The sequence below is a fragment of the Kryptolebias marmoratus genome, linkage group LG5, assembly GCF_001649575.2.
Source record: "Kryptolebias marmoratus isolate JLee-2015 linkage group LG5, ASM164957v2, whole genome shotgun sequence".
Taxonomy (NCBI): domain Eukaryota; kingdom Metazoa; phylum Chordata; class Actinopteri; order Cyprinodontiformes; family Rivulidae; genus Kryptolebias; species Kryptolebias marmoratus.
In genome coordinates, this window is record NC_051434.1 from 18,992,221 (window position 1) to 19,008,834 (window position 16,614).

The 16,614-nt window shown below is 39.5% G+C and overlaps 1 protein-coding gene across 3 annotated transcripts in view; it reads right to left on the minus strand.

Annotated features, from left to right (window-relative positions):
• The window catches only part of LOC108238706 (CMP-N-acetylneuraminate-beta-galactosamide-alpha-2,3-sialyltransferase 1), a 26,330-nt gene extending 9,849 nt beyond the window's left edge, over window positions 1-16,481 (minus strand). Inside the window, exons 1-7 of one of the 3 annotated variants that reach the window (XM_025006955.2) lie at window positions 14,703-16,481; window positions 13,794-14,054; window positions 13,446-13,642; window positions 13,152-13,331; window positions 9,450-9,495; window positions 9,246-9,365; window positions 4,968-6,189 (exon numbers count right to left, since the gene is read on the minus strand). In XM_025006955.2, the coding sequence (XP_024862723.1) occupies window positions 6,004-6,189; window positions 9,246-9,365; window positions 9,450-9,495; window positions 13,152-13,331; window positions 13,446-13,642; window positions 13,794-14,054; window positions 14,703-14,816 (1,104 nt within the window). In that variant the 5' untranslated portion in view covers window positions 14,817-16,481 and the 3' untranslated portion in view covers window positions 4,968-6,003. Of the gene's footprint in view, window positions 1-4,967; window positions 6,190-9,245; window positions 9,366-9,449; window positions 9,496-13,151; window positions 13,332-13,445; window positions 13,643-13,793 lie in introns of those variants that run through there. The other 2 variants (XM_025006952.2, XM_025006956.2) reach the window with 2 other exon arrangements.
• Between the last annotated feature and the right edge of the window lie 133 nt (window positions 16,482-16,614).

The window sequence follows — 16,614 nt, forward strand, 5'->3', positions numbered from 1 at the left end:
CCCACTAGTCGTCAGATCATTGTTTGTTGTTTGCCGTTCTAAGTTTCCTTGTTTCCTCGCCATGCCATGTATTGGATTTCTGTTATGTTTTAGTTGCTGCCAAGTCAGCTTTTGTTTTGCTCTTTTTATTAGTTAATAAATTAGTGTTGTTTTAAGAATGAGTCTGCACTCTGGGTTCGCTTCCGTTGCCATCCAGCTTGACACTGTTGTGCTCTTTCTTGGCATAAAGCCATACTGCTGCTCACAAATGGTCACCTTTTGTCTAAGTCTAGCTTCTATAACTCTCTCCCAGATCTTCATTGTGTGGTTCATCAACTTAATTCCCCTGTAGTTGCTGCAACTCTGTACATCACCCTTGTTCTTTAAAACTGGCATCAGCACTCTTCTCCTCTATTCCTCTGGTATTTTCTCATTCTCAAAAATGCCATTGAATAATCAAGTCAAAACTGTCACTGCCATCTGCCATTTCCATTTCAGGTCCAACTGCCTCTTCCTTCTTCATCCTCTTCAAAGCTTTCCAGACTTCATCTTCACTAATCTTTTCCACTTTCTGGTCCACAATGTTTATGACCTCTACTCTTCTTTCCTTTTCATTCATCAACTCCTCAAAGTACTCTTTCCATCTTCTCATCACACTCTCCTCTCTTGTTAGAACTTTACCATTTCTATCTTTAACAAGCCTAACCCGCTGCACATCCTTTCCAGCCTGGCCCCTCTGTCTTGCCAGTCGATACAAGTCCTTTTCTTCCTCCTTAGTGTCCAGACTCTTGTACAACTCATCGTATGTCTTCTGTTTTGCCTTTGCTTCTTCCCTCTTTGCCCTATGTTGCATCAGACCTTCTACCTCTACCTTCAAACACATCACCCTGTGTGACATTCTTTTTACTTCAACTACATTCCTTGATAACTTCTCCTTCAGGACCACCCCTACTGCATTTCTCTTCCTATCCACACCATGGCAAAATAGCTCAAACCGTGCCCCAAATGCTGCCAGCCTTTATGCCCATCTACTTGGTCTTTTGCACACATAACACATCTACCTTCCTCCTCTGCATTATGTCCGCCAGTGCTCTTCCTTTGCCTGCCATTGTCCATACATTTAGACTTACTACCCTAAGTCTTACTCTCTTGACGTTCCTCTTCTCCCTCTGTCTCTCCGCATGTTTCCCTTCTCGTGGTCTTTGACTAACAGTGGCCCGATTTCCGCCGGCACACTGTTTGTCAACAGCACCGGTGGCGGTCGTTGTTAACCTGGGCCTCGAATGGTGTTGCTTGGGTGAACTTGCATCTTCGTTCTGGCAAAAGTGTTTTACACTGGATGCCCTTCCTGACACAACCCTCACCATTTACCCGGGCTTGGGACCGGCACAAGAAATACACTGGCTTGTGCTCCCTAGTGGCTGGTTTGCTGGGGACTAGTTAGTGACAGGAAAATGCATGAATATTTTTTTTTTAACTTGGAATCACACCGAACAACACGTTTTCATGAACTCCCAGCAAAATTTGCTGGGGGTTCCCACATATATCAACCAAAAGGTGACAGCTCTGTCACTCTAGAATTATTAAAACCAAATCAAGAAGAAGAACCAATGACTCAGTGAGTATTCAGAGGAAAAATTTGCCTCGTAAATTTTTTAAGTCTGTTCCAAATTCCAGCAACGTGAGAACAAGACACTGCAACTCACACGAGGACATTGTGGGAGTTAGTATGGTGAGAAAAAGATGATTGTTTTATAGTTCTACAGCGGATGAGAAGAGAAGAATCACTGATTCAGATGGGCCGTACAGCCCATCTGAATCAGGAGCTTGAAAAGGAGCTCGAAAAGTTTATTCTGAGACTGGAATGAGGCAGCAGCAATCTTTCTGGTTCACCTCATGGTCCTGGAGGTGTGCAGATCCTGGAGAGAGAAGGCAGCAGAACAGATGACGGTGGCAGCAGTGTACCAAACCGGGATGGAAGCAAGGATGAAGTCAGTGATGGATGAACAGAAATACACCATCCTTCCAGCAGCAGGTTGAGCGTCTTCAGCTCCCACTGGAAGTACATCTGTTGTTTTTCTGATGAAGTAAAATCCCCCCTCTAAATTTTAATAGTTGTCAGAAAAGAAATGCCCCTACTTCATGTTCATTGATTAGAAGTGATTTATCCTTGAGCTTGGAGGGGGAGAAAAATACAATTTTCTGCACCACAAGACAAGGAATTCATCTTTGGGTGGTGCAGCCGCAGCCTTGTTTGTTCACTCTACGTGTTCCTTTCACTTTTCTCGGAGAGGAAAACTGGGAGGGAGAAGGATCTGAGATTCAATTTGCTGACAAGAGGGAAAGCCATTTTAGGAGTGAAAAATGCTTTCAAAAAAAAAAAAAAAAGTGAAAGAGGCTTGCAGTATTCGGCTGTTACGGTTCTTAGAGATGGGCTTCTGTCCTTGCCTCAGTGTCACAGAGGACACACAAGCTTGGCAGCTGGTGAAATCCTGCCTCTCATGATTAAGATTTGTGTGTGTGTGGTTTGGAGGAGGGAGTGTATCCATCCTCTACAATAGGTTGGAAAGTCAAGAATAAAAATTAATATGCAGTGTGTGCATAATTTATTTTGCAGCCATCGTGATCAAACGCAGTCAGAGCTTTGTGTGTGTGTGTCTTGTGACAGTTGTCTAACCGGATTCTCCGACTGACAGAAAATCTGTAATCCACATCTAGATAGACCACCTGGAATCCACCGATATTAAAGGGTGCTGCATAATCGGTGATTATTCAGCAAGAAAAAAAGAAGGGGAGTTTTTCGCCCATAAGAGGAGCCAGATAAGCGCTGGAAATTTCCATAAATGAAATAAACATATAACCCCGTCGTAGTTTGCTTCTGAGCTCCCCTTGTGCTCCATCGCTTTCAGAATCTGCCTCATCTGTTTGGAGGCGCTGTGTGTGAACCAGACCTAATAACTCATTTGGTCACCTGTGAATGCGAGAGTGGCAGGGAGAAGCAGCCAACTACATAAAGACGAAGCAAGGAGAGGGCCTTCTGAAGGCCAGAACATTTACTGCAACGGTTAGACATTGACATTGATTCTCTAAGAAACATAGCTTAGAATATTGAATATATTGTAGGTATTTTTGAGTCTACTTAAATGCGGTATATGATATTTTCTTTCCATTAGGTTTTAACAACAGTTAATGTAGAGAAAGTGCACAAATTTAAAGAAAATTAACCTTTTTAACTCACTTTAATTTCACATTGAAAGTGGAAAAAGGACAAGTTGTTGATTTTTAGTTTAAAAGAAACAACAACTTAGAACTGGGTGTAAAAAACATAAAATGCAAGTAGTTTAATTGTGCAAAACTTGTAACAGTACAAAAGATTTAAAGTCAAATAAATCTGCACTGTGGTTTAGTGAATTAAAAAAGGGTTTAAATAAACATTATTTTAAGATAACTCGCCTTCTCAAAACAGTTTAGGTAAATACAACTTATTTGGACCTTGAGATGATGGTAATATAGTCAGAGCAGAACTCTTATACCTAAAAAAGGCCTTTCATGCAATGAAAAGTGAGAAGCTCCTACATACTTAAACCTAAACCATTCATTTTTTTCCCCCTAAAAGCTTAACTGGTTCAGTAGAGAAAAATAAATAAAAACAAAAACAAAGGAAGGAAGGAAAGTTAATTAGATAAAATTAACTTTTCAAAGATGGAATGCTGAGGGTCTTGAATAGTGAATGGTTTTAGTTTTCGAGATGAGAGTTTTTTTTCTGACTAAAACTGAACAGGGCATACAAATATACACCCTTTAGTGTTAATATTGTTGGATTCCAAGAACTAAAGCATCAACTGAGACACAGGCTGTCTGCTCTCCCGATGGTGTTTAGCTGCATGTTCGACTGAAACTAAGTTTAGAGACAGTTTTTCACAAGGGATGAAGTCTTCTGTTACATCTTTGCTGATAAAACTTTGGAGGGATTTATTTACATCACTGTAGTGATAATTCACGGTCCGAGGTGACACACAGTAACATATCTTGGTGAACAGAGTGAGGAATTACATCTGCCATCAAGCGCAATGGAGGAGTTAATATTGTTTGATTCCAAGAACTAAAGCATCTAAAGTGGCCTTAGCCACCATAGATTAATCTTTAGCCACCTGAATCATTTGAGGAAAATCTGCTTTCTAGTTTTTATTTCGCTTAAAAGTATAGTTTCCTCAAATAAATGGGGTGGCCATCTTGGATTTTGACATTGCATCCCCATTCTCCATAGAAACCTTTGTTATACCTAGATGCATCCACACACCAAAATGGAAGCCGGTACGTCGCTTATATTTAAAGTTATCCAGCTCACAACAGGAACCAGATGTATGGACAGACAGAGGTTATTTCCAAGTCCCCTCTTCTTGATGCGATGGGGGACCAAAAAAAAGGACATTCCACAATGTGCTATTTTAGGACAATTGTGATTTTGTTTGTATAATAATGGCTTACCTGACGGTTGTAAAGCTGTTCAGTGTCATATGTCTGCAGATATTTATATATAATTTATATATAAGAGTCCGATACAGGCAGCAGAGATGTGGAACAGGCAAACAGAGAAGTGCCACAGTGGTTTTAAGAAGCATTTAAACAGGAAAATCAGATTAAAGCATCATATACTGCGTGTGCTTTCAGGTCGAAGTACTGAATGTGGATGTAACGCTGTCACCAGTTTGAAATCATGACAAACAACAGAAACAAGGGGGGGACATGAAAGCTAAGAAAGACTTTGTGGTCAATTAAAACAATGGTGACAAAGGTTGTTGTGTCTGCAAATGTGTTTTTGTTTTTTTTTTAAATCCTTGGTTATAATTTTGTTTACATCAGTACTGGACAGTAAAAGGAGGCATTCATGGCTCAGGGGTCATCTGCAGAGAGAGGGAAAAAAGGTCAACTTTGGGATCCAGCAAGTCTTCATGCATGTCTGTGGTAATCACTTCATAACAAGCAAGTCAAGTGATTGATTTATTTATCAACAGGCTCAGTAATAAAAGCTTTATGACTTATTATTTGACTACATTTTGCTCCTTTTTAATCGACAGGATTCCAAGTGAATGACTGCCAGCATTAAGATTACATGCCATTAGAGATCAAGCACACCGTCAATGTCATACATAGTTACAATCAACCCAAATAATAATAAGTAACATCACGTTTCTCAGAGATTTAATTAGGTAAATCTATACAGTATGTCCGGATATGAACACTGGGTCACTTGTTGGGGTCATTTAATCCACTACAATGGGCAGGATGAGGGAACAGTCTTTTGGATCCCAATATCTGAAACTTATTATTTGTAAGTTACATTAATTATTTGCCTTGTGTGACATGATGTCCTCACACCTAAAAACTACAAAACAAATCCATTTGCCTAGTTCACATTTTAACACTGCAAAGTCTGTATTTCCTGCCGTTCGAATCCTAGGGTTTGATTTACCCCAGGATGGCGTGCGAACGTCGTGCAGGGGGGCCAAGTCCCCAGATGTGATGTTAAAAACAGGACGACAAGTGCAAAACCAGCCACATACCTCCGGATTGAGTTTAAGAGAAATGAACAAAACACTACAGCTCAGATTAAATGCACACCAGAAGCCAGAGCTGCATCATAGTTATGATAGTTACTGTGCTGCAAACTGAGCTCATGAGCCAAAATAACCACATATTGCTTGATGACTTATTCAGAACACTAAATATAAAAATGGTTTTGTTTGATTGTGCATTTGAAAAAAAAAATAAACATAAACAAATTATCACAAAACCTGAACATGAGCATTTACTGTAAGCTATTGTGTTGATAGCTAATTAGAACTGAAGGATAGCTTTGGTTAACTTATCAGCAATAACGAGGTTACAGTTAACTCATAAAATGCAAATGAGAATATAGAAGACAGCAAAAAAAGGACTATTTCAATCAGTTGTATTGTAGAAATGAGATCAGATCCAAACTGAGCCTCGAGTGATTTGTTAACTTTTAGGATCTGATTTTCTTTACACTGTGAGCGGAAATGCCCATCCTTTATAAAACACGATTGCCTTCTCATCGGCCAGCCGCTCTATAACTGCGTACTCGTGTTGTCCAGCATGCAGTCCAGTTTTTAGGTTTTTGTTTGCCAGTGTTTCCCAGTAATGGCTCCAGTTTCCTTCGCTGTCTGCTCCATAACCAAATACATGAACCTAAAAATAGACAATCACAAAAAAAAGAAAAAAAAAAGCGTTTGATAAGTATTATGAGGGCGGTGGCTCGGTTCTTCTTGGTGTCATGGGATAGCTCCCTTTTTGTCACTTCTACAGGCCCATTTTTCTAAAGATATTTCAAACGCAATTGTAGATTTCTCCAACGTCTTTAAGAAATATTTAGTTACAAATAATTCTTGTTCCTTTAGCCTAAACTCGCTGCATAAATGTACACAGCCTTTGTTGAAGCATTTTAAAAATGTATTTATCATTGAATTAGAGCATCCAGGCTTGAGTACACACCTGATGTCAACCTGATCAATGTGAATAAAGTTCAGCTGTCCTGGCAGGTTTTTCCCTGACATTTACTTACAGTATTTCCACCCTACTGCAGAACGCCATGGTACACATAAAGTTTACAAAAGCATCTCATTGGTAATAGGTATGAGTTAGCAGAACAGCCAAAGAAGCGAGGAAAATATGGAATAATAGGGATATTATAGAAAACTGAAGTTGATAAAAAAGACAAAGCACAGACGGGTCCAGGAGGCTGCCAACACTGAAGGAGCTACTGGTTGTCTTCTACATGTGACAACAATCTCCTGTATTCTGCAAATGTCTGGATTATGGGGTATGGCTGGTTTTGATCATCTTTTAAAAACAAACAAACAAACATAAAACAGGCCTGGCTATATTAAAAACAGGTGAGTAAATATGTTGTGGTCTGATGACAAGAAAGTCTAATTTTTTTAAGCCGCAATTCCCACAGGCGCTGTAGAGAACTGTGCATCACTAAAAGAACGCCACAGTGAAGCATGGTGGTGGCAGCATCTTGCTGTGGGGTTAATGTTCTTCGGCTAGAAACGGGGTTTCAGTCAAGCTGGATGGAATTACAGTTGTGTGTAAAAATCCCAGCAGAACAGAAATTTCTAAAATACTCAGACCAGTCCGTTTGCATACTTGCCAACATTTGGGAATGTCAATGTGGGATAACATAACGGGCACCACTGCAAGCTTGGTGTGGGATTTTGAGCTGCTAGAAGTTGTTAGATGATGTCATCACCTAATTTGCATATTTGGTCAAGTTGATCAGGCTGTAGGAGAGAGGAATATCAACAGTGGCAAGACAAAAAATGAGTAAAAAACACTCAAAATATGTTTAGAAGCTTTTTGCGCCACTGTGGACACAGAGTGGAACGGGTCTCCTCTCTGCTGTGAGATTGACAGCTGTCAGTGCTTGGGGAAGTGGGCGGGGCTTACGGTACGCTGCAGAATGAGTGCTTTCACACATTTAGCCGCCAAAGTCACTAGATTTGTCGGTAGTTGCTTTATAAAAAAATGCTAGAGGGATCTGAAAACTCGCTAAATATGGCGTAAAAGTGTGTGTTTTTTTGCATGAGAAATACAAAGTGTGGCGTGTGAGGGCCAAATGCGGGACTTTTGGCTGTCCCGCCCAATGCGGGACTGTCCCGCCCAATGCGGGACGGTTGGCAAGTATGGGTTTGGTCACCAACCACCACTCCATATTCAAAGTAATTTAAATCCCCTTCCTTCCCTGCTTTGATGCCCGGTTTGAACTTCAGCACTTCGTCTTCACCACATGCCTAAAGGCACTGAGTTGATGCCATGTGATTGGCTGACTGGCTATTTGTGTTAACAAGCAACTTGACAAGTGTACTTAATAAAGTGGCCAGTGCATGCATGTCACTGTAAACATGGGAGAAGTTTGGAAATCTTTTTTTTTTACATCACAAAAAATGACATTTTAATATGTATGTGTTCACTTTTTATATAGACTGTACTGTATTTGTCAGTGCTTCCTAAGCTTTCTTTGTTAAAGGTCAGTGTTTCTCTCTTTCTGTTACACATACACTTACCCCCCACCCACATACACACCTCCATACACTGATTCACAAACAGTCCTGATGGTTGAAGGTCATACAAACAGGTTACTATTACAGCAATGTAGCCTGCCTACTCTGATGCTAGATTCAATGAATCATGCAATTAGGATTCTCATCTTGAGATATCATTTTTGTAGAGCAAATCTGTTCTGGCACCCGTAGGCAGCCATCTTCTCTACATGGTATGCCTGATATGCCATACAGGACAAAAAAAAAGTGCTTTCCCCAGTGTTTGCTCATTATTCTTCTGTTTCCGTGACAATTTTTTGTTTTGCATCTCCTCTCCTAACTTTGAAAAGTTCCATACAAGAACACATTCAAAACACACAGCTCAATTAGGATTGGTGTGTTATGACTGCTGGTACATCAGTACATCAAACAGTGTAGACAAACTTCATCAAAACTATCAAAAGTTTCCCTATGGAGAACAATGCGACTTTAGATAAATGATAAGAAAACCCAGCTCTCATACTTCACAACAGAAAGTTTAAACAGGTCACTTATAGTTGGACTATACTTGACTGAACTGGCATTTTTATTCATTGTTATGAATGAAATATATTGAATTATTGTGTTTATTATTAAAATAAAATCACATCTGTAATCACATTAGTTACATATCGATAATGTCTGCCATTTAGTCTCCTCCGTTTGTAACATGATACATTTCCCCAAACACAGTGTATAGATAACTTTGTCAGTTATTGTGGTGCATGTTGCACCTGCGTGTCACGCTCTAATTGCAAACACGTCTTAAATTTCCCTTTCAAATGATCTGCTTTTTTTATGAGCTACACACGCGTCTGACAATCAAATTAGTTATTGAGTTGACTAGTTTCCTGAATAAAAATATCCATCCATTTTGTTTTTTTACCCGCTGTTTCCTTTCTGTTTCCTTGTTTTCTCCAACAGTCATCGTGCGAGAGGTGGGGTAAACCCTGGACAGGTCGCAAAACCATCACAGGGATTAAATACAATTCTTTGTCGATCTACCTTAAATCTTAAAAGGCAAAGATGGCAATTTGTAATAGCCACACTCAGACTGAGGTCACACTGGAAAACCGTGACAATATTACTTTGTTATTTAGACCTACTTATTCCGAAACTGGGAACTTTCTAATCTTCTTAAGAGGAACAGTCAGATGCACCTACCTCATTACAGATGTGAAGCGCAAGAATCAAAGCCATGAATCCAGTGGATGGATAGCCGCCCCTGTTCCCCAGCCACACCGCATGGACATACCTCATAAAAGCTGGATTGACCACCATCACCTGTTGTGAGTCAGTAGTGGTTAAATTTATAGTATTGCTACATTTTCAGGTGAAAACCAGAAAAACACCGAATACCATACTCACCAGATCTTTGTTGGCTTTTATTTTGGATTTTACTCTCACGTATGACCTGTTGAAAACAGTATGAAAGGACTCAAAATTCAAAAAGAAAGTTGAAGAAGAAATTAGAGTAATAATTTTAAATATTTATATAATTTTAGAAAATAAACTAGCCTAATTTTGTCCTAGGGCATCACTTATGGACTGAGGGCATGTCTACACGTTCCTAGATATTGATTTAAATGGATATTTTTCATCTTTTATCATTTTTCTTTGTCCACACATTTTATTAAAACAAACAACAACAACGAAATGCTTAAATACCCATGCTGCACCACTAAGTGGGAAGAACATTCAAAAATAATGACAAACCAAAAAGCTCTATTGTTGTTTTGGTTTCTCAGGTGCAAAAAGTACTAACTCACTGATATCCAACGTCTGGTGACTGGTTGACGAATAGCACTCTCCAAAATGTCTTTGAACGTTTACGGGGGATCTCAATTTCCTTGCACGCAAGCTGCAGAGGTGTACAATTTTGCCGCTTGAATTTTGAACAAAAATTTTCCTTCAAAAAAGTCACGGTCCATAGCCGTATTTTGAGGAGCTCTCCTTTAACTGACAATATCTGAGACTAAAGTTCGGATATTGAAGTCTAAAAACAACAGCGTTGATAAATAATAAATCTTGAAAAACTGGTACTCCAGTACATGAATCCATATCCAAATGGGAAGCTGCCATTGTGGATACAAAAGCGAGCCGAGGCGGGTCCAATGTGTGCGGATATGGTCAATGAAATAATGTGCACGCCCTAAAATACAACAAGCTGTGCACAGAAAATCAGGTTGTGATTTTCAAGAAGTGCCATTAAAGATGCAGACCCACGTCTCATTGGTCTCCTGGCTTGTAAACAACAGCTAACAGTTGATGAAGGACGAGACTCTGTGGATTCAGCCACCTCAGCTCAATTGTATTTTACTTAATAAGCAGGGAAGGTCATGGTTTGAAAATGAAAACAAACTTTGTTCTATCCTTGGTGAACATCAAGCACTACCTTCTTTTTTATAATCCCCTAAAACTGAATGTCTACAATTAACATCAATATTCTGAAATTTTCCACAACCAAATCTAACATTAAATCTTGATCACTGACGCTGCCAGGAAAAAACTTTGCATCTCCATTTTCATAACTTTGCATAAGTCAAATCTATTGGTCACCCTTAACATCTGTCTGTGGTTTTATAGATGCCAGTTGAATAAAAAGTATGAAAGAGCGTTTCTGGTTTAAGCTTTTGACTCAATTAGTATCAAGCAAGATGCTATGAAAGACCAGTGCTCCATATTAAATATAGATGCATGTAAAACTTTTTCTTTACACAACAACTCACCTGGAACATGATTCCACAGTTAATGGTGCAGCTAAAGCTTTTATGATGATAAGCAGATACATTCAGGACAGAATATAATGCCTTTAAATAACGTAAGATCAGACAGACCCTCAAGGATTTCTAACCTTTTTTCTGTTTTATGGCGAAGGATTGGCAAGGACTGTGTGTTGTATAATATGTTGTGAATTGTACAACATCCGCTGTATTCCCAAAAGTATTCACTCACCCATCTGAATCCTTGAATTCAGGTGTTTCAATCTCTTCCATGGCTACAGGTGTATAAAATCAAGCACCTAGGTATGCAGACTGCTTCTACAAACATTTCTGAAAGAATGGGTCGCTCTCAGGAGCTCAGTAAATTCCTGAGTGGTGCAGTGATAGGATGCCACCTGTGGAATAAGTCCTGTTACCATATTTCCTCACTACTAAATATTCCAGTCAACTGTTAGTGGGATTATAACAAAGATTAAGTGATCGGGAACGACAGCAACTCGGCCACAAAGTGGTTGGCCATGTAAAATCACAGAGTGCCTCAGTGATGCTGAGGCTCATAGAGCACAGAGGTCACCACCGTTCTGCAGAGTCAACAGCTGCAGAGCTCCAGACTTCATGTGGCCTTCAGATTAACTCAGGAACAGTGAGTAGAGAGCTTCACGAAATGAGTTTCCATAGCAGCAGCTGCATCCAAGTCTTACATCACCAAATGCAAAACATCAAATGCAGTGGAGTAAAACACGTCACCACTGGACTCTGGAGCAGTGGAGATATGTTCTCTGGAGGGACGAATCACGCTTCTCTGTCTGGGAATCCAATGGATGAGTCTGGATTTGGCTGTTGCAAGGAGAATGGTTCTTGTCTGACTGCATTGGGCCAAGTGTAAAGTTTGGGAGAGGGAGAATCATGGTGCGGGCTTGTTTTTCAGGAGCTGTGCTCGGCCGCTTAGTTCCAGTGAAAGGAACTCTTAATGCTTCAGCATACCAAGACATTTTGGACAATTTCCTGCTCCCAACTTTGTGGGAACAGTTTGGGGACGGCCCCTTCCTGTTCCAACATGACTGAGCACCAGGGCACAAAGCAAGGTCCATAAAGACATGGAGGAGGGAGTTTGGTGTGGAACAACTTGACTGTCCTCCACAGAGTCCTGACCTCAACCTGATCGAACACCTTTAGGATGAATTAGAGCAGAGACTGAGAGCCAGGCCTTCTGTCCAACATCAGTGTCTGATCTCAGAAATGAGCTTCTGAAAGAATGGTCAAAAATTCCCATAAACACTTCGAAACCTGTGTATGGCCTTCCCAGAAGAGTTGAAGCTGTTATAGCTCCAAAGGATGGGCCAACATCATATTGAACCCTATGGATTAGGAATGGGTTGTCCCTCAAAATCATATACGTGTGAAGGGAGACGAGCAAATACTTTTGGCAATATAGCGTCTATACAATATGTACAAATGCTTTTTACGGATCCTAATTAAGCCTTTCAAATGTGTTGGCAAGATAATATTTTAGATGTGAATAATAAGTGCTTCCTGTTTCATGGCAAAGTCTTAAAATTTGAGGTCAAGCCCTGCCCACAACATTTGACATCGACTATAGTGTTTGGTCAATTTTTTATCATATATGTATTGAAAGCATAGTTTCGAAGTGATGTTCTGTCAAATAGTTATCAATAGTTAGCACCTTATTAGCAGCAAGATCAGTCACAGAACACAAAAAATTAAAATAAGGGCAAAGGTCTTCAACCAGGCTGGGCTAATGATTAAAACCCTGTTTTTGTTTGTTTGTCTGTCTCTTTTTTTTTTTTTTTGGAGTTTTTCAGAATTATAAAGCAATTCTTTCTCAAAAACAACATACCTGAACTGATACATTCAGCAGGGTCAGAACTAGAGCTGTGCAATATGTCACAAATGTAACATAATCACAATTTGAGTGAGCACAATATCAGTATTAGCTTGAACTACAACTAGTGGTGGGCCATCATATTTCAAGTATTTATGTTCTGCTGCTAATAATAACTTTGGTCAATCTATCGGACTCTTACTGGCTTTGATGACCACACCTGGTTTAGATGACAGTGATGACAGAAGTGAGGAAAATGTGGGCTTTTCGCAATTGATGTAGTCATTGCGATAATATTTTTTTTCTTATACTGTGCAGCCCTAGTCTGGACAGACATTTACATGGTCTGTGCTCAGCCCGCATACATTTGCATAGACACACAGATGTTGTTTGGTTGAGAAAACAGCGGCATGCAAATGTATAAAAGTAATCAGGTCCGCACAAATATAACAAATCTTATACAGTTCATTCAAAAACCTGCAGACGAAACAAAAATCAACTCACATTCCATAAAATCCAGTTGTGAAGGCCTTGACGAGCCACTCAAGATCTTGGATCTTGAATGGAAACAGAACCAGATGCGTGGAGTTATCCAAATCTCTGGCGCTCTCTGGATACATGACATGATAAGTTGTCTTGGTGCCGACGTCTACCTCATAGCTTTTGATTGGAGCAGCATTAATTCTGAATAACACAAAAAGCATATGAGCGTTTGCTTTTAGAATCTTTTTTAAATGGTTTCTACTTAAAAGGGAACTACTCCTAATAAAAATGAAACTTTTTTTTTTTATGGTTTACCTTATGACGATGTCCTGAGAATCTATCAGAGGTCCATAATGTGATCTTTTCAAATTCACAGAATTTCCCACCACGGAACAAGTCTTGGTTGTGTCCGAACAGGGTTTTGGAAGATCTGGTCCTGTTGGGAATATCTGAAACAGCTTTTCCACTGCGGCTTTGTAGGTAACAAAGCTACGTCTTTCAAGCTGTAACTGCTGCCAAGTGCACCAAGCATAAGTTTGCTGTTAAACCAGTTCTTAAGTGACAAAAGTGAGGTTATAAAAAAAAAAAAAAAAAAAAACACAGCTCCACAAAAGAATTTGCATATTGAAATAGGAAATCCTTAAACGACTTGGGAAATCTTACCTTCCACCACTTAAAAGCCTCCTTAGAGAGGTTGTGCTTTGGAGACAACAAAGGTTCGACGGAACAATTCAGACGATGAATCAGCGTCAGGTTATCTTCAGACAAAAATGTCTCAGAAGCTCTTAAGCTTTGAGCTGGAGGGTGGACCGAGTCAGTGAAAACTGACAGCAGAAACACCCCGAAGATAGTGGAGGACAGCCAGAAAATCAACACCTTCAGCTTGAATGGCATTGACTCTTGTATCTGGGGAAAGGGCTTAGTCTGTGTGACGACAGACAAAAAGTTAGAGTCAAAACTGCTGAAAGAGCTGCTTTATTAGCTAAATTTGCAAGTAAATTCGGCAACAGTAAGGTGGTCTGGATGCATGGAGCTTGTTTCTTATGTATTATACATTTAAACAAAGTTAGGAAACAAACTCTTAACATGTGGAGAAAAAGAGGCAAATTCAGTGGTTCTAAAACACAGAGTGAGGAATCTAAGGACAAATATTGAATTAACTTTAAAATTATAGCTAATAGCAGATTTAGCCTTAGCTATCACAAAGATATAAAGACTGTAGTCATAAAATGATAAAAAAAAAACATTATTAGTAAAAGTAGATATTAAAATGGTGGATGAGCTTTTTTTGGTAATTTTTTTTTTTTAAACAGTGTTTGTACACTTCAACCAGCAATAGTCTGGGCCTTGAATTATCTCTGACTTATTTTCTAGGTCAAGTGCTAAAAGGTTTTGGAACCATCACGCTAAAACATTCACAAAAAGTCAAATTATTATTGCTGCTGTTGCTAAGTAATTACACTTAATTGGCAACAGCAGTAGTGTTGTTGTCGAACATTATCAATTTCTGAATCAACAAAGATTGCTTTGATTAGTTCAGAAGGACTCAAAGTGATTTTATTTCTTTCTTACCTGATAAAGAAGTACATTCTTCTCTGATGCTATTTGAATGTGCAAATCAACAAACTCACACCTGATAGGGTCGAAGGATGACTTTAATCTGACTTCCAGGAAGCTGACTTCCATGTAAACTTCATGTAAATGTTTCTTTTTCTAAGAATATGATTGGGTTAGTGTCAATCACACCCCTTCACCAAATGACACTGTAGAAAGGGTGGATAAAAAAAAACCTAAATGGGTGAATCCAGGGTGTGTGAAAATCCAAAAGTCTATAAGTTGAGATAATTCAGCTCCTGTTTGGAAAATACAGTAAAAAGAAAAATGATCACCATAAAATATGAGAACGAGAGAAAAGGTACTTCAATACAGTGCTGAGACAGTTTCTGGCCATCTTGGTTCAGTTTTAGAAAAAATGAGGTGGAAATGGGGGAGGGAGGTTGATTGGTTTGTATTTATTGAAGCATCCGGCTGTTGTATCAGCTGTGTCAGGGACTACAGGTGTAAATTAGCACATAGAGCTTTAATCTGATACAGCGCATCTCTCCTCTTGTGGTTAATGTATACTGTATATTGTCCTTGATTAAAATAAATCAAATTTTAAAAAAAGTGAACCTGCGGCTCTTATGCCTGTGAGCCACCAAGGGAGTTAAAAACAGAGCCGACATGTGAAAAGGTGAGCCGGCGCTGCGGCACAAGGATGTGACGTTGTGATGACATACAGTATGTGTGACCACATTGTGGGAATCAGAAGCCTGAACAAAAATAAACAGATTTCTTACTAAGGAGATGATCGCTGATGCCGCGCAGCAACTTTTCACTCAGTTAAAAATTTAGTCAACCACAGAGCAGATCACTCAGCCTTGTTTGTCATGGTTTGAAAATAATTTGAGGGAGATAGCTTAGAGATAGATTTATTGTGTTGTGCTGCACAACTGCTGCAGCTGAGTTCCACACCAGGCTTCTTTTGGTTCTACCAAGCTTCCCTCGTTCCTGAAAGCTTACATCTATGTTGGAGGTGGCCGACTCGTCGAGTGGTTAAAGACCAGTCAGATGCAGCTTAAAGGTGGGCTGGACAAACGTGCCTGTATCATGTCAACATTTTCAGTTGCTCTCTGTTCTTTTTTTTTTTTTTTTTCCTTGTCGTCCACTGTTTAACTGAGATTTTCTGCTGCATTCACACTTTGAAAATAAATAAATAAATAAATAAATAAATACACCAGCAAAGTTTTCGGTAAGAAAACATATTTTTAAGACCAATTTCCAAAGTGGAATTTATTTCTTTTATGTTTTGCTTTGCTGGTCTGCTAAAAAGGGTGACAGAGAGAGATGAGCTCTTGATGCAAATAAGAATGGAAATGAGGAGACGCTGACGTTTGTGAACGGCACGAAGGGAGACGTCAGGAATAACAAACTGTTTAGAAGAGCCTCTAAAGTACAGTTCGAATTCTAAGTTTTGCTCTTAAAACGTAGTAAAGATGGACCACCCCCCTACTCCACGACACCATCCTCCTCTAGAACAAAATAATTAAAAGCCTGGCTTACCTCGAAGGAATGCAAATCTCCTGTTGCATTTCATGATAGTTTTAATTCAGAATGACGTTCAAAAGAAATGTCTTGCAAAAGTGTTTAGGTTGGAGTATTTGTTGAGGATGGTTCTTACAGTTTAGCTCATAAAGGAGCCACCTCTTCGGGACAGGACTCAGCTGTCCACCTACACCTCAAGGATAAGGGACACTCCTTTGTGTCATGAACTGGGTGGAAGGAGGCGAACCCTGAGCGCAGACTCATGGTGATAAAAAAAACTAATTTATTTAGAAACAAAAGGCAAACCCAAAACAAAGGCTGACGTGGCAGCAAAATCTAAACTAAATTCAAAAAACATTATCTAAACAAAACATGAACAGACCTGTGACAAGAGAAACCA